The 20,700-nt window shown below is 46.9% G+C and overlaps 1 protein-coding gene across 2 annotated transcripts; it reads right to left on the bottom strand.

The window, feature by feature from the left end:
- Positions 1-341: 341 nt before the first annotated feature.
- POMK (protein O-mannose kinase) lies at positions 342-17,660 on the bottom strand. 2 transcript variants are annotated; one of them, XM_036250087.1, is made up of 5 exons: positions 17,571-17,660; positions 15,952-16,075; positions 13,061-13,158; positions 11,752-12,054; positions 342-2,044 (listed from the first exon to the last, which is right to left on the bottom strand). In XM_036250087.1, the coding sequence occupies exons 4-5, from the start codon at positions 12,031-12,033 to the stop codon at positions 1,274-1,276; spliced, it is 1,053 nt and encodes a 350-aa protein (XP_036105980.1). In that variant the 5' UTR covers positions 12,034-12,054; positions 13,061-13,158; positions 15,952-16,075; positions 17,571-17,660; the 3' UTR covers positions 342-1,273. The 2 variants fall into 2 exon arrangements, with proteins under 2 accessions (XP_036105980.1, XP_036105979.1); XM_036250086.1 differs by lacking the exon at positions 15,952-16,075.
- Positions 17,661-20,700: the final 3,040 nt, after the last annotated feature.

Below are 20,700 nucleotides of genomic sequence, written 5' to 3'. Positions count from 1 at the left end.
CAGTCAGAGGCAGTGGTGCTCACTGCTCTGGGAACCAGTTAGAAATGCAAAGTCTTGGCCCTGGCCAGTTTCTCAGTGGTTAGAGCGTCGGCCCGTGGACCAGAGTCCTGGGTTCGGTTCCTGCTAGGGGCATGTACTTCAGTTTCAGTTCATCCCCAGCCCTAGTTGGGGTCGTGTTGGTGGCAACCAGTTGATGTGTCTCTCTCACATTGATCCTTCTCTCTCTCTCTTCCTTCCTCTCTCCCTCCTGCTCTATCTGAAGATAAATGCAAAAATGTCCTCAGGTAGGATAAAAAAAAAAAAAAAGCAAAGTCTCGGACTCTACCCTAGACCTGCTGGGTCTGGGTAAGGCCCAGGTCCCTGTTATTCCAGTGATCCTATCCCTCAATGTCAGCTTTAACCACCTTATTAGGGATGATTAATATGCACCAAACCCATCATCCTCTGCAAATGAGGATGGTGCTGAGCAAGGAAGAAGCTTTTTGAAAGATTCAATCGTGGAACTCGAGTGGAAGGGTTTGACACTTTCCAGTGATGAGTGATAATGTTGATGTAAAATGTTCACAATAATTAATTTTGGACACAGAAAACCCAGCAAGAAGGTAAACAGGAATTTTATAAGTACCATCCAAGGCAGTAACACATATCATTTATCTTATACTTGCTGTTTTAAATATGCCATGTCCATTCAATGTTTCAAAGAACATGCTAGCTAGTTCTCCTTTAGCTCCTAGGAAGGACAGCACAGGAGCTCCACGCAGCAATCATTTAAAACAGTAAAGGTGGCCTCACTCATACCAAGTGAAACAGACCAGAAATATTCCCCCATGACCTGGTATGGTGATTACCACCCCAAAACATGAGAAAAAACAATTCTTTGGAGAACTACTTTGTTTCTTTCATATACTGCTATTTAAAAATCTTCTCTATCTACCTTTCTTACAAGCTTACAAGCTCGGTTATTAGGAGAGGGGAAGGCTCTTTGTAGCTGCCTGTTTGTTACTTCCTTCAGATACAGGTTTAGATTCGCTTCCTCTCTGCCTCTTCACCTGGGAGTGATCAGCCTTAGAAGTGTAGCCAGACTTCAATCAAGTCGGCGCTCCTGCTCACAACTTCTACCCAGGTGGCCGGGAGAGGCAGAAGGCTCGCGTGTGCACGTGGATGCAGAGGCCGAGCCACACGGCTGAAGGGCAACAAGCTCACGTCAGAGCAGAACTGCTCTAACTATTCCACTTGTTCCTTAAATCCCACCCTCCACTGACCGGACCAGTTTTTAGAGCATTTCTCTTGTCTGAGACACCACAGTGTCTCTGAGTGCATTCAAAACCTTCTGGTAAGTGTCCAGAACAGCCTGAGCGGTGGGTCTCTCCGCAGGACTCTGGCTCTTACAGGCCTTATGAATATCGAACAAATGGAATCGGACCATATCACTCCCTTCGACGTGCCCCAAAAGGAAACTGGAGACGTCTGGAATCTTCCAGATGTCGATCTTCTCATCATAGGAGGGCATGAGATCGTCATGAAAAGGTGTGTCCTCTCCATAGGGCCACAGCTGCTCTGGAGCCACGAAATCCCCGTGAAGCTCCCTGTGGCCGCACTTTACAAACATCCCAGAACTGTGGTTCACCAGGGGCAAGGCGTCCAGGTCGTTCACCACAATGCTGAAGTTACTGGTCAGCAGGTACTGGGACAGTGTCTTGGGCAGGTCGCTGGAGTCGCACATGACCAGCGTGCCCAGGGGACTGTGGTGCAGGTAGTTGATGATGCCGACGTAATCCATGGCCAGCTGCAACCTCTGCTGCCAGGTGTTCACATTTTGGTACTTGGAAAGGTTGAATGTTTCTTCCAGGTTGCTCAAGGACCCTAAGGGGTGATATTCGGTAAGAATGGTATTGTCCTCTTCACAGAAGCCGAGCAGCGTGACAACATGTTTACCCTGCAGAGATTTCAGCATCTGCAGTCCATGCAGGAAATCCTCTTTCATCTCCAGACTGGTGAGCCGGGAGAGAGCGACTTTGCGTTCCTTCCACTCGGACAGAAAGACCTGAAACAGAGCCAGAAACATTACCTGTGTTAGAGAGCTGGGAAACAGCTCCACAAATATCTTTTAAGCACTGAATGTGGTTCAGAGGACACAGAAAATAAAGAGACATAGACCCAGCCCTAAGGTTGCTCTTAGTCTAGTTATAAAGACTTACTAAATAGCAAATACAAGATATGCAGTGAGGCAAGTGCCACATTAGCAGGTAAAGGCCCAGGGCAGGAGGAGGTGGGAAGGACTGACTCCAGTCAGGGTGCTGCGGGCCATCAGGAGAGGGTGCCAGAAGGCTCCTGGGAATTGCTCTGAAGTAGCGGTTCTCAACCTGTGGGCTGCGACCCCCTTGGGGTTGAACGATCCTTTCACAGGGGTCGCCTAAGACCATCGGAAAACACACATTTCTGCGGAGCGGAACTGAGACACTGCTCCTCTATCTGTCTCCAGGCGGGTCCGCCAACATGCAGATATGCTCACATACAAGATGAGGAACTGTATTAAAGCGTCGCGGCATTTGGAAGGTTGAGAACCACTGCTCTAAAGGATGACCAGGCTTGCAGGGTGGGTGTGGAGCACGGAAGCGGCACTCCCAGAAGAGGGGACTGCATGTGTAAAGGCACTGACGTGAAAGGGACACATCGAGTGGCTGCCACCCACACGACCAACCAGGGCCGGGGACAAATTGCAACTGAGGTACGTGCTCTTAGCGGGAACCGAACCCGCGTCTCTCTGGACCGCAGGCCTATGCCCTCACCGCTGAGCCAAACTGGCCAGGGCTTATTCACTAATTTTAAAAGGTAACAGAGTAAACCACAAATAGGAATAGTTCTATGTAAGGTAAACAAGTTGACATGGTCTGTGTTTTGTGTAACTTCAACTGTAAAAGCAAGAGCTGAAATGCCACAAACACCAGACTTGCCCATCTTGTTCAGTTTCCAGAAAACCGTATGGTACTGCCTTTGAGTCTTAACTGTTATTAGCTAGGGTTGCAGGAAGCACTGTAATTAAGAACCTCTGATCTTCTGCTTAAATCCCCAAAGGAAAGACAGAATTTTGCAGAGGAGAAAACAGGCTGGGAGGTCAGATCACTGTCCCCAGGCTGCTTCTGCCACCAGTGGGCTGTGTCTCTTTGGGTTTCTGCTTCTTCACTGTGAAAGTAAAAAAGCAACTTGGGGCATTATTTATCAAGAGCTTTTAATATCTAAGTCTATAATCTACCTAAGGCAATAATATGAAATAGATAAAAAGTTCTAGGAATAAAAATCTGGCATTATTTATAAAAACATAAACTGAGCCCTGGCTGGGTAGCTCAGTGGGTTAGAGCTGAAAGACTTCTGGCTTTCACCCAGAGTGACAGAGAGCCACTAGAGGACTTGCGCTGAGGACAGACACTATCTGACCTATAATTTTTTTTTAAATATTCTTTAAAATATTTTTTTTTTATTGAGAGAGAGCTAGAAACATCAATGTGAGATAGAAACATGGATTGGCTGCCTCCTGCACACCCCGTATTGGGGACAGAGCCTGCAACCCAGGCATCTGCCCTGACTGGGAATAGAACCCAGGACTTCTCAGCCCATGGAACAATGCTCAATCCACTAAGCCACACTGGCCATGTATGACCTATAATTTAATAGTGGCGTTCCTGCTGCTGTGTGAAGAATAGACTGAAGCAGCTGGAAGGGGGCAAGTGTGGAAGCAGAGACCTCTTTGGAGGCTAATGGAATACTCTAGGGACAAGATGATGTTGGCCTGGATGGGGAGGAAGGGATACAGGCAGAAGTCTGAGGAGCGGTTAAATTCCAGATCTCTTCTGAGTGTATACACACTATAGTTTGCCAATGGAATGGGACGTGGATATGAGAGAAAGAGAAGTCAAGGACACCTCGCAGGCTGCGGGCTCGAGTAACTGAAATGAGGGAGCTGTCACTCGCTGCGATGGGGAGAATAAAGGAAGAGCAGGCTGTGGGCGATCTGGGACATGCTCAGTTTGAGCAGCCTTTCAGACACCCAGGTGGAGACGTGGGACAGACAGCTGGGTAGAAAGGTCTGGAGGTCCTGGAAAGAGGTCTCAGCCACAGATAAAGGCCCGAGGTTGGATGAGGCCACCCAGGGAGCAAACACAGAAGGAGAAGAAAGGTCCAAGGTTAAGAGGGATGAGGAGGTGGATTCGGCAAAGGAGACTGAGAAATGGACAGTTATTTCATACTTCAAAATATATAATTCATGAAAGAACTGATTTCACTGCTCCAGGCAGAGGACACACGCACCTGGCAATTCCAAAACAAACCAAAAACACAGTCTGGGGAAAGAAGGTGGGCTCAGGTGTGTGCATACTGAGGAAACCATCAAAGTTAGGCCAATATTTTATGAGACTTGAACAAATAAGCCTTTGACTTCTAGCCCCTAAGTTATATTCTATGAAAAAAACTAAATTAAAAAATAAAGACTAAAAAAAAATTCCAGAAAATAAATACAATATCAAAAGACAAATAAATAAATAAATAAAATGTGTCCCATGAATCGGGCACTGGGCTAGATGCAGAGGACACACCCTCTGAGCCCTCAGGGAACGTACATTTATGAGCGACAACACAGTATAAGACAGATGAGAAGTTCATGACGGGTGGGGTTCGGAAGAGGGTGTCAGGGAAAGCCTCTCAGAGAAGTGACGTCTGAGCTGAGACCTGGGTGACGAGGAGCTGGCCATCTCAGAGGTGGAGGAGATAATTTCAGGCAGAGAAAGGCAACTGCAAAGGCCTGAGTTGAGAAAGGGCTGTCTGATCAAGGAACAAGAGGGTAGGTGAGAGCAGGACAGGGAGTGAGGATGCCTGGGTGAGTTCAGGAGGCAGCGGGGCCCAGATCAGGGTGTGTGGCAGGTCTTGGTAGGTTTGGAGTTTTCCCTAAGGGCGATGGGAAGCCAGCGAAGGGGTTTTAAAGAAGCGAGTGGCATGATCTGAATTGTGTTTAGAAAGTGACTCTGCCTGGGACATGGTGAAGGGTAAAAGTGGGAGCACGGATGCATTTTCCAAGGCAAGAGCTGATGGTGACTTAACTAAAATGGGTCAGGGAACAGAGGTTATCAACACGTTTGGGACATGTTTTCAAAATATAACCGATGGAACTTGCTCTTGGCTTAGTTAAGGGAAAGTAGGTGAGAGGACTCGAGGTGACTCCCAGGTTTTGGCTCCGGCAACTAGGTGAGAAGTGATGGCATTTACTGTGATTTTAAGGCTGGGAGAAGAACAGGTTTCAGAGCAGGAAATTATCAAGAGTTCCAACTTGGAAGTACTGAGATGCTCAAGAGACCTCCAACTAGAGGTGTAGAATAAATAGTTGCATATACAAATCTGTGGCTCAGGGGAGAGGTACAGACTAGAGATATAAATTTCGGAATCACCAGCACATAAACTATATTTAAAGCAATGAAACTAGATTTAATCACCTAACAGTGTATCTAAAGAAGACAAAAGAAGAAGGTCCAGGAAGGAACCAAGAGGAATAATGTTTCTCAATCTCAGCACTACTGACATTTGGGCCAGATATTATTTGTTGAGGGTGAGGGCTGTGCCATGCATTGTAGGATGTCCAGCAGCATCCCTGGCCTCTACCCACTGGATGCCAGCAGACTCCCTCTATGCCGCCCAACTGTGACAACCTCAAAAGCATCTCTACTTATTGCTAAATGTTCCCAAGGAGTGGAATGGCCTCTGATTGAAAACTGCTGATTTGGAAGTAAGATGGGGAGCAGTAGCAGGAAGGGAGCTGATCAGGAGTGGCCAGTGAGGGAGGAGGAAAACTAAAAACATGTGGTAGCTCGAAGAGCCAGGGTTGCCTGGAGAGAGGAGTCAGCTGGATCAAGGGCTGTAAGAAGGAACAAGAGGAAATCAGAGAAACATCGAACCTGAAATGTGCTGGTATGTGCATAAGAGCAGTCTCAGAGTTTGGAAGCCGGAGGGAAGAGGAGGGAATTGAATGGGAGAAGAGGAAGGAGACAGAGCTATGGCAGTTGTACTGCAGAGGGAGAGGGAATAAAGAGATGAGGATGTTTTTTCTCGGAAAGTGTTTGTGTGCCAGAACAATCCCCAAGAGGGAAAGACGATGCAAGGGAGGGAAAAGCTGATTGAGGGAAGTCGTGAGAAGTCAGGGACCACGCCTGAGCTGTAAGGTTCAAGATCTTGTAGTGGGAAGATGAGGAAATTCCCTTTGGGTGGCTTCTATTTCATAACTTATGTAACAAGATCATTGGCTAAAACGGGGTTGGGGTGTTGAGGGAGTATCTGTCTCAGATTGGGAAGGACAAGTTACTAAAGGAATAGAGTCGACTCGCTGGGCTGTGCTCTAGTTGGAGGGCTCTTGAGCAGGTCTGAGGTTTGTGGTAGTGCTTTCAACCCCATGGCTGTGCTCAAGTGCAGGTGTGTAGTGGGGTCACCTGGCTTTGGGCTCTCCAGCCAGGCATGAGGAGGGCAGATGCAAAGGAGCTGTGGCAAGTGTTTGTGCCAGAGTGATGAGGATAACAGGAGCGTGCCAGGAAGTGAAAATGTAATGGGGTCGATACACAAACAATCTCAACAAAACAGGAATTACTGAAGCAGGGCGCTAGGAGAGGAGGTGGGGGTCGGAGAGTGGGATGCCGAGAATTCTGGTTATAGAAACTCCTATGAGAAACCTCTGCCTCCCAGCGTGGGGTGTCAGTGAGGAGGGGCACCCATGGGGAAGGGAAGAAAGCTCGCTGCTGCAGGGGTTGTTCAAATAAGGGCCTATAAGGAGGATAATGAGAGTCTCCCCTGGGCCAGAACTTGCACAGGCACTGAGGTTTCGATGGGAGCAAGACAGACAAGGCTCCAGACCCCAACAGAATGCTCAAGATACTTTTGCCGGACTTCCAGTCAAGATGGCGGGTAGGTAAACACGGTATCACCTCCTCCCACAACCACATCAAAGTTACAACTAAACTACAGAACAACCACCATTCAAAACTGCCTGAAATCAAGCTGAATGGAAGTCCTACAACTATGGAATTAAAGCAGCAGCCACATCCAGACTGGTTGGAGGGGCGGTGGCAGCGCGAGGACCGGTGGCACGACGGGACACCCACGTGTGGTGGATAAAAATCAGGAGGACCCCTCGGCTGGGAAGGTCCCTCCTGAGGACTGAGGGGCCCCTGTCCCACACCAGATGCCCCGCTCAGGGTTCCAGTGCCAGGAAGAGAAGTCCCCATAACTTCTGGCTGGAAAAACCAGCGGGAACTGAGGCTCAGGGAAGCTGAAGCGGCTGGAGCCCCAGGCAGCTCCTTAAAGGGCCCGCGCACGGACTTATCGGACTCTCTCCCTCTAAGCTTGGAGGGGAGGCAGCTCGAGGGGCGCCAGAGACATACAGGGAAGAGCTGAGCTGTTTGGCACTGGAGCGAGGGCTGGAGAGGGGGCTTTCTCGGGGACAAACATGCTGTCAGAGGCCTTTGTTCCTTTGGTGAGCCTTTCTCTGGGGCGGCAGACAGCCGCCATATCTGGGACTCCAGCAACCTGGCTCACACTGGTAGCCCCGCCCTGGTGACCCCCTGAGGCCCTGCCCCACCCCACCCCACCCAACTTTCAGGCCCACCCAAGCTGTTGCCAGTTGCTTAACCATAGGATTGGCCTGTCTTGGATCCTGCTTCAGGTATTTCCTAAATTCTTTGAAACGAGCAGCATCTGGTCTTAGCTAGCCCCATACCGCTCGTTAAGTAATACACTGAAACAAACACAGGGAGGCAGCCAAAATGAGAATACAAAGAAACAGGTCCCAAATGAAAGAACAGAACAAAACCCCAAGAAAAGAACTAAGCAAAATGGAGATAAGCAGCCTAACAGATGCTGAGTTCAAAATACTGCTTATAAGGATGCTCAATGAACTCAGTGAGAGAACCTCAGTGAACTTAGTGAGGGCCTCAAGAGCATAAAAAAGGACCAGTCAGAATTGAAGGAGGCATTAACTGAAATAAAGAATAATTTACACAGCTTCAATACTAGAGTACGTAAATACAAGAAGCAAACCATCGATTTGGAATATAAGGAAGCAAAAAACGCCCAATCAGAACAGCAAAAAGAAAAAAGAATCCCAAAAACTGAGGATAGTGTAAGGAGCCTCTGGGACAACTTCAAGTGTGCCAACATTCGCATCTTGGGGGTGCCAGAAGGAGAAGAGAGAGAACAAGAAATCGAAAACCTGTTTGAAACAATAATGGCAGAAAACTTTCCTAACTTGGTGAAGGAAACAGACATACAAGTCCAGGAAGCACAGAGAGTCCCAAACAAGATGAACCCTAAGAGGCCCACAACAAGACACATCATCATCAAAATGCAAAAGGTTCAAGACAAAGAGAGAATCCTAAAAGCAGCAAGAGAAAGGCAGCTAGTTACCTACAAGGGAGTACCCATAAGGCTGTCAGCTGATTTCTCAAAAGAAACTTTGCAGGCCAGAAGGGAGTGGCAAGAAATATTCAGAGTGATGAAAAGCAAGAACCTACAACCAAGATTACTCTATCATGCAAAGCTGTTATTTAGAATCGATGGCCATATAAAGACTTTCCCAGACAAGAAAAAGTTAAAGGAGTTCATCACCACCCAACCGTTATTATATGAAATGATGAAGGGTCTTTTTGAAGAAAAAGATAAAATATATGAACAAACAAAATGGCAATGAATACATATCTATCAACAATGGAATCTACAAACAAAATGAACACGTAGATCAGAAACATTCTCATAGATACAGAGAACATTTTGTTGGTTGCCAGATGGGAAGGGGGTTGGGGGAATGGGTGAAAAAGGTGAAGAGATTAAGAAGTACAAATTCATTGCTAGACTGACAAACCTCAAAGGGAAAGGGGTTGGGGGTGGGAAGAAATAAATCAAAGAACTTATATGCATAACCAGTGGACACAGACAATAGTGTGGGAAAAGGCAGGAGGGGGGCGGGAGTGGGGAGGAGGGAGTCAATGGGGGAAAAATGTGGAACATCTGTAATACATTCTACATTCAACAATAAAGATTAAAAATAAATAAAAATTTTTAAAAAGTCAATAAAAATATATATAAAAAAAGATGAAATTGACATAGAAAGCATAGAAAAGAGATAAAAAGCAAGCCAGGCCTTTTGTGATGTGGTTGAGTCACTATGTATATCCATCCTCACCTGAAATCTATCCAGAGACTGTTCAGTTACATGAGCCAATAAACTCCCCTTTATTGTTTACAAAAAAAAAAAAAGATACTTTTGCCATGACAGCAAGTTTCAGCCAAAGACACACACAAAAAAATCAATTAACAGTATTTTAGTCACACTTTAATGAACAAAACGACATTCCTCACAGTTAGTACCCACATTATTAAGTCCCGTATTTGGATAGGCATCATCTGTAGAACTCCCTAAAATCATGTCTATCCTCCTACAACAACGATTTGCCACCATCAGAGCTACTCAAAAACATATCCTTCAAGGTAAAAAGCAATTCCAAAAAAATAAATTAAAAAATGTTCCAAGTGAGCCCTGGCCAGTTTGGCTCAGCGGTTAGAGCGTTGGCCCACGGACTGGCGAGTCCCAGTTTGGTTCCCGCTAAGGGCATGTGCCTTGGTTGCAGTTTGTCCCTAGCCCCGGTTGGGGTTGTTGTGTGGGTGGCAACCAGCTGATGTGTTTCTCCCACATCAATGTTTCACTCTCTCTCTCTCTCTCCCTCCCGCTCTATCTGAAGATAAATGCAAAAAAAAAAAAAAAAGTTCCAAGTGAGCTGGCCAGTGTGGCTCAGTGGACTGAGCATCATTCCATGGACTGAGAGGTTCCTGGGTTGATTCTGGGTCAGGGCACATGCCCCGACGGTGGGCTCGATCCCCAGTGGTGGGTGTATGGGAGGCTGCCCATCGATGTCTCTCTCCCATCGATGTCTGTCTGTCTCTCTCTCTCTCTCTCTCTCTCTCTCGCTCTCCCTTCCTTTCTCTCTAAAAAAATCAATAAAAACAAATTAAAAAGAAAAGTTCCAAGTGATTCCAATAACATGGAACAAGTTAGCGGTAACTTCTTTGAAGGGGCTCGATTAACTACTAAGTCTTCTTCTCTACGTACATCCCTTCATGGTTATTCCTTCATATCCTAATGCTTTTAATGCCATCCCAAATTTATATTCCCCACCCCAAGACCTTGCCCCAAATGCTGGACTTGTACATCCAACCAACTGCCTGTGTGATGTCTCCATGTAGACATCTAAACGGTCTTGATATGTCCACCTCACAAACCACAAAATCTGTTCCTTCCCACCTTCTCTGTATCAGGTAATGACAATCCTATTCTTCCTGTTACCCAGACCAAGAACCTTGAAGTCACCTCATTCCCTTATATTCCACCTCCAATCTGCTGGGAAACCCTATTAGCTCTACCTTTAAAATACGACTGAATCCCATGATTCCTCATTACATCCACTGCTAACCTTTGTCAAGCTGTGACCACCTCTCACCTGCAAGGCCTAACCCATCTTCCACCCTTGCTATGCTTAGTCTACTCTCCACGCAGACCAACCACCTCACTCCTGCACTCAGATTGCTCTGGCGGCTCTCCATGTCCTGCCAGGCCCCAAAGGACCGGCCACCACAGGTTCTTCAACTCTGTGTGCCACCTCTCCTTCTCATCCTACCCTCTGGGCACCCTGGCTCCTTCCTGGTCTCCAGACAACCAAGCAAGTTTATCCTAGGGCCTCTACTGATACCCATTTTTCCTACAGGAACATCTTTTCCCCAAATATCCACACAGCTCACCTTCAGATGGTTCCAGCCACCTAGACTAACAGGCCTGCCACCTGCCCTGCTTTGTCTTCACAGCACATGTCAGGAACATATTTTATTACACACAGCTACTTATTTTCTTAATTGTCTGACTCCGCAACTAGAAAGCAAGCTTCAAGGGTCTTTGTTTCATTCACTGTCGCACCCCTAACAACCACGACAATGAATGAATGAATTTTTAAAAGAACCAGTTACCTTGTTTTATGGTTTAACGTTATATAAATGCCTGTCCCTTCTCCCTTCTTCCTTTTTTTTTTTTTTTTAAATCCTCACCACATTTTCCCATTTATCTTTAGATAGAGTGGGAGGCAGGGAGGGAGGGAAAGAGAGAGAGAGAAACATCGATGTGAGAGAGACACATCGACTGGTTGCCTCCTGCATGACCCCAACCATGGCTAGGGACTGAACCTCAACTGGGGTATGTGCCCTTGACCAGAATCGAACCCTTGACCCTTTGGTCTGCAGGTCAATGCTCTAATCACTGAGCCAAACTGGCCAGGGCACTGTAGCACAATTTCTATTGTTTTTATATTATTCTACATAAATATATAATTCTGCAGTTGAAAACAGTATATTCAACAATTGTATAGTTTGCTTTTTTTCACTTATCATCCTAAATTTTTCACATTGCTGCCAGATTCCTAACTACACTTAAATGGTTACAGAATATTCTATCAAGTGGTTGAAACATAATTTAATTAAACATCCCACTACAGTTATTATTTCTAGTTTTCTATTACTATAAAAAAAAAAGCAAAGCAAAGTACCCCTTTAAGCATTAGCTTTTTTCCCTCCACTGGATTATTTTATTAGCCAAAGCCCCAGCTGTGAGGTCACTGAGCTCATACTGCCAAGCTGCCTTTCCACAGGCCACGTCATTAGCACTGGATGGTGACACGAACTCACTCTCTTCACGGCTCCTTCCCCAACACGCTTCAGCGGCCTCACGTCTGTCCTCAGCTCCTCACAGGACAGCCATGCTGAGCAGTTGTTCATCTGTCCCACTCTGAAGTACCCATAGGGACAGTGGCGGGGGTCCAGGGAGGAGCGCGGAGTGGAGATGAAGAGCCGGTCGAGGCAGAGGTAGAGGAGCGCGTTCATGAGGGCCATGGCCAGCAGCAGCCCCACCACGGGGGGCACTTCTCTGCGGGGGGGACCCTTTCTACCATCCAGGGGCTTCTTTTCCATGTTGTTATCCTCTGCAATTTCCTGAAATGTGAAATGAAACAATAAGTCGCTTTTTATTTCCATTAAAGTGTTTGATGGTCAGGGACTGAGGTGACACACCCTCTATGCTTCTCATACTCAAGGGTCCGGCACTCTAGTGTCGCTGTGAGGGTGGAAGGACTGAATGCTAGGCTCATCCTGAATGGTCAATGTCAGCTGCTCTCACAATGAGTATTTTTTATTAAACCACAGGCTGGGCTCCTCTGTTTCAGATTCAACAAGGAGGGAGGTGTTAGTGTGCGTCTGTTTGTCTCTGATTCTCCTATCATGTTTGCACTAAGTTGATGTTCAATGACAAGTCATTCAAATGAAAGCAAAGTGTGGATGTTGGTCCAGTGAGCAGAGACAGAAGATGGACAAAGGAGAGCAGTACATATTCCTGGGGGAGGGGTGCAGCTGTGGGGCTGGGGCTGGAATGCTCTTGAACCCAGTTAAGGAACTGGGATGTTTTTTGGAATGTACTCAAATGCTCCTTAATGTTTTTAAGCAACAAAGGCTACTCTTTAGCAGGTGTGAAAGGTGCATTTAGGGTGGTAGGGACTGGGCTGGGGGACTGCTTAGGCCCTGGCAATAACCTGGGACAAGAACTGACCATTGTGTGAGCTAGAATAATGGCGATAAGAATTGAGAAAGGATGATGCAGAGATGGACCTCACACTAAGGAACCACTTAAGGCGTGGTCACTCACCAAACGAATGCACTGGAGCCGATGTGAGGACTGTGGGGAAGGCAGGCCTTACAGCTTTAATTGTTGGATAGTGGAGGGGTTGGGAGGGGAGAAAACCAGGAAAGGACCCTGGATATCTGACAGGGTGCCTGAGGCAGAGGCTATTCATGAACCAGAATGGAATTGTGTCAATACCTAGACAAGGGATATGGACATACCAGTGTGTGCCCAAGTATCAGCACTGGGATGCATGGGGGACATTAGTGACAGAACAGACCCTATACTTGTTGGGTCTGAGATGCTTGTGACATAAAGTGTTACCTTCTAGGAACGCCTTCCTTCTGCCAGTTCAGGTCTGCATCCAGATACCCGGGTCAGTCAGTGTTCTGGTGGGCCCCAGGCACTGGTTTGAAAGCACTCTGCCACAAAGCACCAAAAGGTTTGTTAAATGAAAATTGCAACTCTGCACACGGACAAATGGCAACAGTACAATGGTTCATCTACCCCGTGGGTCCTCCTTGTGTCTGGGTGTCCCTCAGGCTCTCGATACACAGGATGGTGCAGCAGCTGCAGGAAGTCCTCCTGCAGCCCAGCAGCTGTCACTGAAGCCCTGTCAGCTTGTCTGCAGATGATGCTCAACATCTGTGTGAACCTTGTAGTCTCCCAGGAAACCAGACTCTGGGGTCCACTTTGCAAACCAGATCAGAACTTGACCTCTTTACAGAGAACCTAGCTTGCCTTTGAGCCCATCAAAATAAAGCTTCATTTCAATTGTGCCTAAGTCACCTGTCCCCCCAAATTCTGTAACAACTCCCTCTTTCCCTCTGATTGAGTCACCAGGTTCTAAAGCCATGAAGGCTCTCTCAGTGCAATGGGTCCATGAACCTGACAGTCGTTCCTGTGGCCTAGGTCCCCTTCTCTTCTACTGGATCACCTCCACCCCTCCCATCTCCCAGCTGATGATTGTCTTTCCTATATTCCTGAAAAGACAGAAGCAATCAGAGAGCACTGCTACAAGTCCCTAGCACCACACTGCAGGCTCCTGCTCCCTGTACCTTCCCTCTATGAACAAAGTGGGCCTGCTCCCGGCTCTGTGCTGGTGCACAGATCCCTCCCTCCCCACCTGCTCAAGGGCACTGCCCCAGCAGGTCTCCCCTCTTCTCCGGAATCATGACCAGTATGCCCTAACTTTCCCATCATTTCAAACACCCTCACTTCACCCTACTGCCCCTCCAGTTATTGCCTCATTTCTCTTTTCCATAGATGGTTAAAAAACTATCTACACTCTCTAACTTCATATCTCTACTCCATTTCTCTTGAACTCACTGCTACCCCACCCACACTGACCCTATCAAGGTGATCTCCACACTGGTAAACACAACAGTCAAGTCACAGCCCTGGCCTTGACCTCTGGGCAGCATCTGGCATGGCTGATCACACCCTCTTCCTTCAAAGGCTTTCTTTACTTGGTTCCCAGGAAAATTCATTCTGGTGGCTCTTCCAGTCTCTGACTGTAAATGCTGGAGTGCCCCAGGGCTCAGACTTGACTTCACTCCCTCCCTGGGTGATCCATCCAGACTCATCCCTCTCCATCTCACCTGCTGACAGCTCCCAAACGTCCAGCCTGCTCAAAAATATATCTCCTTGACAAAAAATATAATAACTCAATTTAAAAATGGGCAAGGAACTTGAGTAGACATTTCTCCAAAGAAGACATACAGATGGCCAACAGGCACATGAAAAGATGCTCAACTTTATTAGTCATCAGGGAAAATCCCACCATACATCCACTAGGATAGCTGTAATTAAAAAGTCAAGACAATAACAAGTGTTGACAAGGATGTGGAGAAATAGGAACCCTCAAACATTGCTGGTGGGAATGTAAAATGGTGTAGTCACTGTTGGAAAACAGTCTGGCAGGCCCTTAAAAGGTTAAACAAGAAGTTACCATATGGCCCTGGCCAGTTTGGTTCAGTGGTTATAGTGTCGGTCTAACCGAAGGGTCCTGGATTGAATTCCCAGTCAAGGGTACATACCTGGGTTGCAGTTTTGATTCTCAGCCCTAGTTGAGGCATGTGTGGCAGGCAACCAATCAATGGGTCTCTCTCATATCAATGTTTTTCTCTCTCTCTCTCTCTCTCTCTCTCTCTCTCTCTCTCTCCACCCCTGCCTTCCACTCTCTCTAAAAATCAATGGAAAAAATATCCTCGTGTGAGAATTAACAACAACAAAAATAGCTGCCATATCACCCAGTGAATCCACTGCTAGGTATATACCCAAGAAAACATATATTCATATAAACACGTGTAGATGAATGTTCACAGCATTGTTATTCATAATAGCCAAAGAATGGAATAACCCAAACATCCACATAGCATATGATTCCATTTATATGAATTGTCCAGAACAGGCAAATCCATACAGACAGAAAGCAGATTACTGGTGGCTAGGGGCTGGGTGAAACAGGAAATGAGGAGTGGCTGCTAATGGGTACAGGATTTCTTTTTGGATGAAAATGTTCAAGAAGTTGTAGTAATGGTTGTGAGTACACTAAAAATCACTAATTGTACACTTTAAAATAACAAATTTCATGGTTTGTGAATATCTCAACTTTAAAAGATAAATATACTTCCCAAACTCAGTACCTGTTCTTTCCCTCCCAAATCGCTGTTCTCACAGTGTTCACAGTCTCGGCAAGTGACCATTCTATCCTTCCAGTTACCCCGGTCAGGGAAGCTGCAGGTCAAGGGGAAGCACAATGACACTGCTCCTCTCTAAGCAGGAAATTTTAGAAATAGTGGACTCTTCTACAATTCCAGGTGCTTTCCCTAATTATTTAAAGAAAAGGTGACTTTGCTTATTCCTGCTGTCATTAAGAGGTACCCGGTAAACCCAGGCTCTATGAACTGCTCCAGCATCACTCGACACCTTCTTCTTTTTTTTTTTGGTACGTGCCCCTAGCGGGAACTGAACCCGGGACTCTCTAGTCCACAGGCCGACGCTGCAACCGCTGAGCCAAACCGGCCAGGGCCCCTCCTCTTCTTGAAATGATGCCACCTGCTCTCCCCACTGCCTCCGTCTTCCCAGCTACATCCGGTAATGTTCTGACGGTTGCTTGCTCCCCTTTCTCATAAGACTGCAGGCCCAGATCTTTCTCTCCGGCCCATTCTGTCATCTTCAGGGACTTTAACTGAAACTATGATGACTTTTACCACTCAGGCCTCACAGTCTCTTGAGCTTCTTCCACCAGTCCTGCTCCTTAGAAGGTGCTCTGAATAAAACAACTGCCATCTTTCTTCTATAACATTTAAAGTTGACCAAGTGTGTCTCACTGACCTGATGAAATCAAGCAATAGTGTTGTCACGATTCTACATGCTTACAGTGACTCCATTCTCCTAGCCAATCCATGTTCCCCAGGCTAGACTGACAGGCAAGCACCTTCTCTATGTCACCCCAACAGAATCTCTGCCCTTCAGACCCTGATCTCCTAGCAGGGCCTCAACCCCTCACTTTTCTGTAGAGTTTCCTTCCCTTGTCCCCCACCCCCACCCCCACCCCCACCCCACCCCTCTCTCTCTCAATAATAATTTAAAATACGGGGTCTAAAGCCACATATTACTCTACATACTCAAATATCATTTTGAAAAAAACACCTAGTAAAATAAGCCACAAAGGCCCTGGCCGGTTTGGCTCAGCGGTTAGAGCATTGGCCTGCAGTCTTGAGAGACCCAGGTTCGGTTCCCGCTAAGGGCATGTACCTCGGTTGCAGTTTGTCCCCGACCCCTGTTGGAGTCGTGTGGGTGGCAACTACTCGATGTGTCTCTCTCACATTGATGTTTATCTCTCTCTCTCTCTTCCTCTCTCTCCCTCCCAATCTATCTGAACAAAAAATGGAAAAATGTCCTCGGGTGAGGATAAAATAAAAAAAATAAAAATTAAAAAAAAAATAAGCCACAAAGAATGAATTCAGAGTGATCTGTCAAAATCAGATGGCTGGGAGATGTTAGGTCAGGGACTTGCAAACCTTTTTCTGTAAAGGTCCAGATAGTAAATACATAGGTTTACGTGCGAGAAGTTGAAATTGAGTTGAGGGGCCCGAAGCTGAGACTGAGTGCAGTACACCAAGCAGAAGTGCAAAGGGATGACAGCCACGTATTGTCTGTCAGTTACTCAACTCTGTCACCAGAACGCAGGAGCAACCCCAAACACTACATAAACAAATGTGCAGGGCTTTATTATAATAAAGCTTTACTTATGGACACTGAAATTTGAATTTCATATAATTTTTGTGTGTCACAAAAGACTGTTTTATTCTTTTGCTTTTCCCTTCCAATATTTGAAAAGCTTTTTTTAAAAAGGCATTCTTAGCTCACAGGCCATACAGAAACAGGTTGGCGGGCAGTAGCTGGCCAAGCCCTGCCGTGGTGATGACACTTCTCTGGGACTGTTGCAGGCCATATTTTCATTCTGTGCATTCCCTCTATGTAATCTCACCCCAAACATGGCTTTAATGGCCACATAAACCCTGATTTCCAAGTCTACTGTGGCCCAGATCTTTCCCTATGCTTCACTCAGCTGGCTCCTCAAGGTCTGGGATATGTCTCTCCTATCCCCAGCATGACCCTTCTCCAGGGTTCCCTCTCTGTGACAGCCACACAACACACTGGCTCACTCAAGTCACAAAACAGGTGACTTGATTCCTCTCTTCCCTAAACTCTAAACCAACCAATCACCACATATAGTCAATTCTATCACCCAAATATCTCTCAAATATGTTCACTTCTCCCTTCCTTGCTCCCCACCCTAGTCTAAGCCACCAGCATCTCTTACTTGGGTTTCTGCAACAGCTTCCTCCATGGTCTCCTACTTTCTCTTTTCCAATCCATTCTCCACACAGCAAATAGGATCTTTTTTTCTTTACTAAATATTTCAAGCACAGAGAAAAAAAAAAAAAAGATCATGAACATCCATTCAGCTTTGTCAGGTAACACTGCATCATATATATATATTTTTAAATACGTTTTTACTACCCAGCAGGTGTGGCTCAGTGGTTGAGCGTCAACCCATGCACCCAGAGATTGCCGGTTCAATTCCTGGTCAGGGCACTTGCCAGGTAGTGGGCCCAATCCCCTGTGGGGGGGCATGCAGGAGGCGGCCAATCGATGTTCTCTCTCATCAATGTTTCTCTCTCTCTTCCTCCCTCTCTCTCTAAAAAAATCACTAAAAAGAAAAAAATATTTTTAAAAATGTTTTTACTGATTTTTTAGAGAGAAATAGAAACATAGGTGTGAGAAACATTGATAGACTGCCTCCTACACACCCCCTACTACAGATCTAGTCCAAAACCTGGGCCTGTGTCCTGACTGGGAATTGAGCCAGGACTTCAGTCCATGCATGGGACCACGCTCAATCCATGTAGCTACACCAGCCAGGTGATATTTTTAAGATATATACTTTTTAATCCTCACCTGAGGATATGTTTCTACCGATTTTTACAGAGAGAGAGAGAGAGAGAGAGAGAGAGAGAAACCTTAATGTGAGAGGGAAACATACATCAGTTGCCTCCTGTACATGCCCTAACTGGGGAAAGAACCTGCAACCAAAGTACAGGTCCTTGACAGGGACTCGAACCCATCACGCTTCCGTTTGGGCCGAAGCTCTAGCCGCTGGACCACATCAGCTGGTCGGGCTTTTTTCTTTTAAAGGCGTATTTCTGGAGTAGGCTGCAGGGAGCCTGGGATAAGGCCATGTGGCTGAAGGAACTTTCTTGCCCAGAAATAAGCAGAGACACTGAATGTTATTAACATTCAATACCCAGTAAGTTAAGGTATAACGATCGTGGGGCCAACCGGGCAAGAGAAATTCAGGCACTGTTTAGACACAAAGATTCCTGGCAGTGATAGGAAAAAGCTGATAAACTGATAAAAGATTGGGAACCACTGCTCTACACTCACAGCTTAAAGTTTTTTAAAGAGCAAAGCAATGGAACAAAATTAGTTTTTGCCAACGTATAGAATATTTTATACAACCAGAGAAGAAACGGTTGAGTGTCACCTACAATTTAGGCTGGAACCCCACTGAAACACTCGTTTTAAGTATTCCAGAAGCTGACTCAGCCTCAGGGTTCCACAGCAAAGACAAGGGATGGAGAAGAAGGACTGCTAAATAAAATGGCTAACGTGCTTGTTTAAAAAGAGCAGCATCGTTTGCACCGAACACAGACCCTGCACCCAGAGCCGGCCAGCAGCGCGGGCACGAAGGGCCGGGCCTGTTGTGTAATGCTCGGCGCGGGCCGGGCAGGACGCGAAGGGGCCCCGCGGGTGGACGCTGGCGCCCGGGGCCAGCGTGGCCTCCGGCTGGACTCCGGGAGCGCCGCCCAAGAGGCGCGGCGGGGGATGCCGGGATCTGGGCTTGGGAGACGCGGCCCGGGCCCGGCCCCGCAGTAGGCCGAGCCGCCTTCCGCGACCGCCGCGCGGCTGGCCATAGCCCTCCATACAGGAGGCCAATCCCTACCCCGTCCCGCCTCACCTACCTGCGGCCCGCGGCCGTGCACGTGGCCTCCTGCGCCTGCGCGGCCGGAAACGAGCCCCGGCAGGGCGAGCGCGACGCTGCCCTCTGGTGCCCCCCGCTGGAGGCCCGACGCTGCAACGCAAAGTCCGAGTTTGAGCGCCTCGCAGACTCCAGCTCAGGTGCACCGACCGGTCAGTCTCCTATTATGGCTTCTTTTCTACAAGCGTACGAGGACGATGATGTGCTGACCAAGCACTGTTTTACTCCAGATGCCCAGCCTGATGCTTGGTACGGTGGAGAGGGTCCCGGTCAATGCAAACCGGTGGTTTACAAAGGGTGGTCCTCAGACCAAATGCTCACGCTTCAGATCTGCAGGGAAACTGTTAGACGTGCACTTTTTCGACTCCATCCCAGACCTAGAGGGTGGAGTCTATCAATCTGTGCTTAGCCAGGCCTCTGGGCGATGATGAAGCCCTGAAGGTTGAGAATCACTGGTGGAAGAGCAAGTCAGAGGCTTCGCCCAGAGCAGAAAAGCTGAACTTCACGCATTCAAGGGCCCCAAAGGAGCAGCACTGAAATGGGAAGCTGGAAGGCTCAACGCGTCACACTGGCGTTTGTACCTGGTGGAAATGCAGGAGGAAAGGTTGCGACATTGAAAGCATAGCATAGGATTATATAGCTTTTTGTTTAAATCAGAAGTGTTGTCTTCTACAATGACACATTTTCCAAGTTTGGAATCAAGAGACTAACAATTTGGTTAAAAAACTGAGCCTGTGCTGGTAATCCAAACAATGAAAATTTAAAATAGCTAGAAGCTACTTGCCTTTCACACTGGCAAATAGCAAAAAGAATGATAATGCCTACTGTTGATGTACAGAATCTAAATGTTTCCCTACACATGCAATTCCACCTGTGTATAAAGGGCCCTCGAAAATCCCCTTTCTAGGAATTTACCATGACATAGTAATTGAATACATGTGTAAGATGAATGTGCAAGAGATCTCACTGGAGTGCTGTTGATAAAGGATGTTTATAGTAGGAAAAAGAAACTTAAATGTTTAATAGTAGTATTTTCTGAAAGACATTATATCCACGCAACCATTAAAAATGTTGCAGTAGCCCTGACTGGTTGCTCAATGGTTAGTGCTAGTGCCATGGACAGTTTGGTTCTTGGGTTTGATTTCTGGTACCTGGGTTGCAGGTTTGATGCCCTGCCCTGGTTGGGGTGGTGCAGGGGGCAACCAATCCACGTCTCTCTCACATCCATGTTTCTCTTGCTCTCCCCCCACCCCCTTCCACTCTATCTAAAAAACCAACAACAAAAAAAAGGATGTGGTATAATGGGTAACAGAGTTTCAGTTTGAGAAGATGAAAATGTTCAGGAGATGGATAATGGTGATAGTTGCATAACAATGTGAATGTACATGATGCCACTTAAAAACGGTTAAAA

This window comes from Molossus molossus, unplaced genomic scaffold (genome assembly GCF_014108415.1).
Source record: "Molossus molossus isolate mMolMol1 unplaced genomic scaffold, mMolMol1.p scaffold_m16_p_9, whole genome shotgun sequence".
NCBI lineage: Eukaryota > Metazoa > Chordata > Mammalia > Chiroptera > Molossidae > Molossus > Molossus molossus.
Note: the sequence above shows the minus strand (reverse complement) of the source record. Positions and strands in the feature narration are given on the sequence as shown.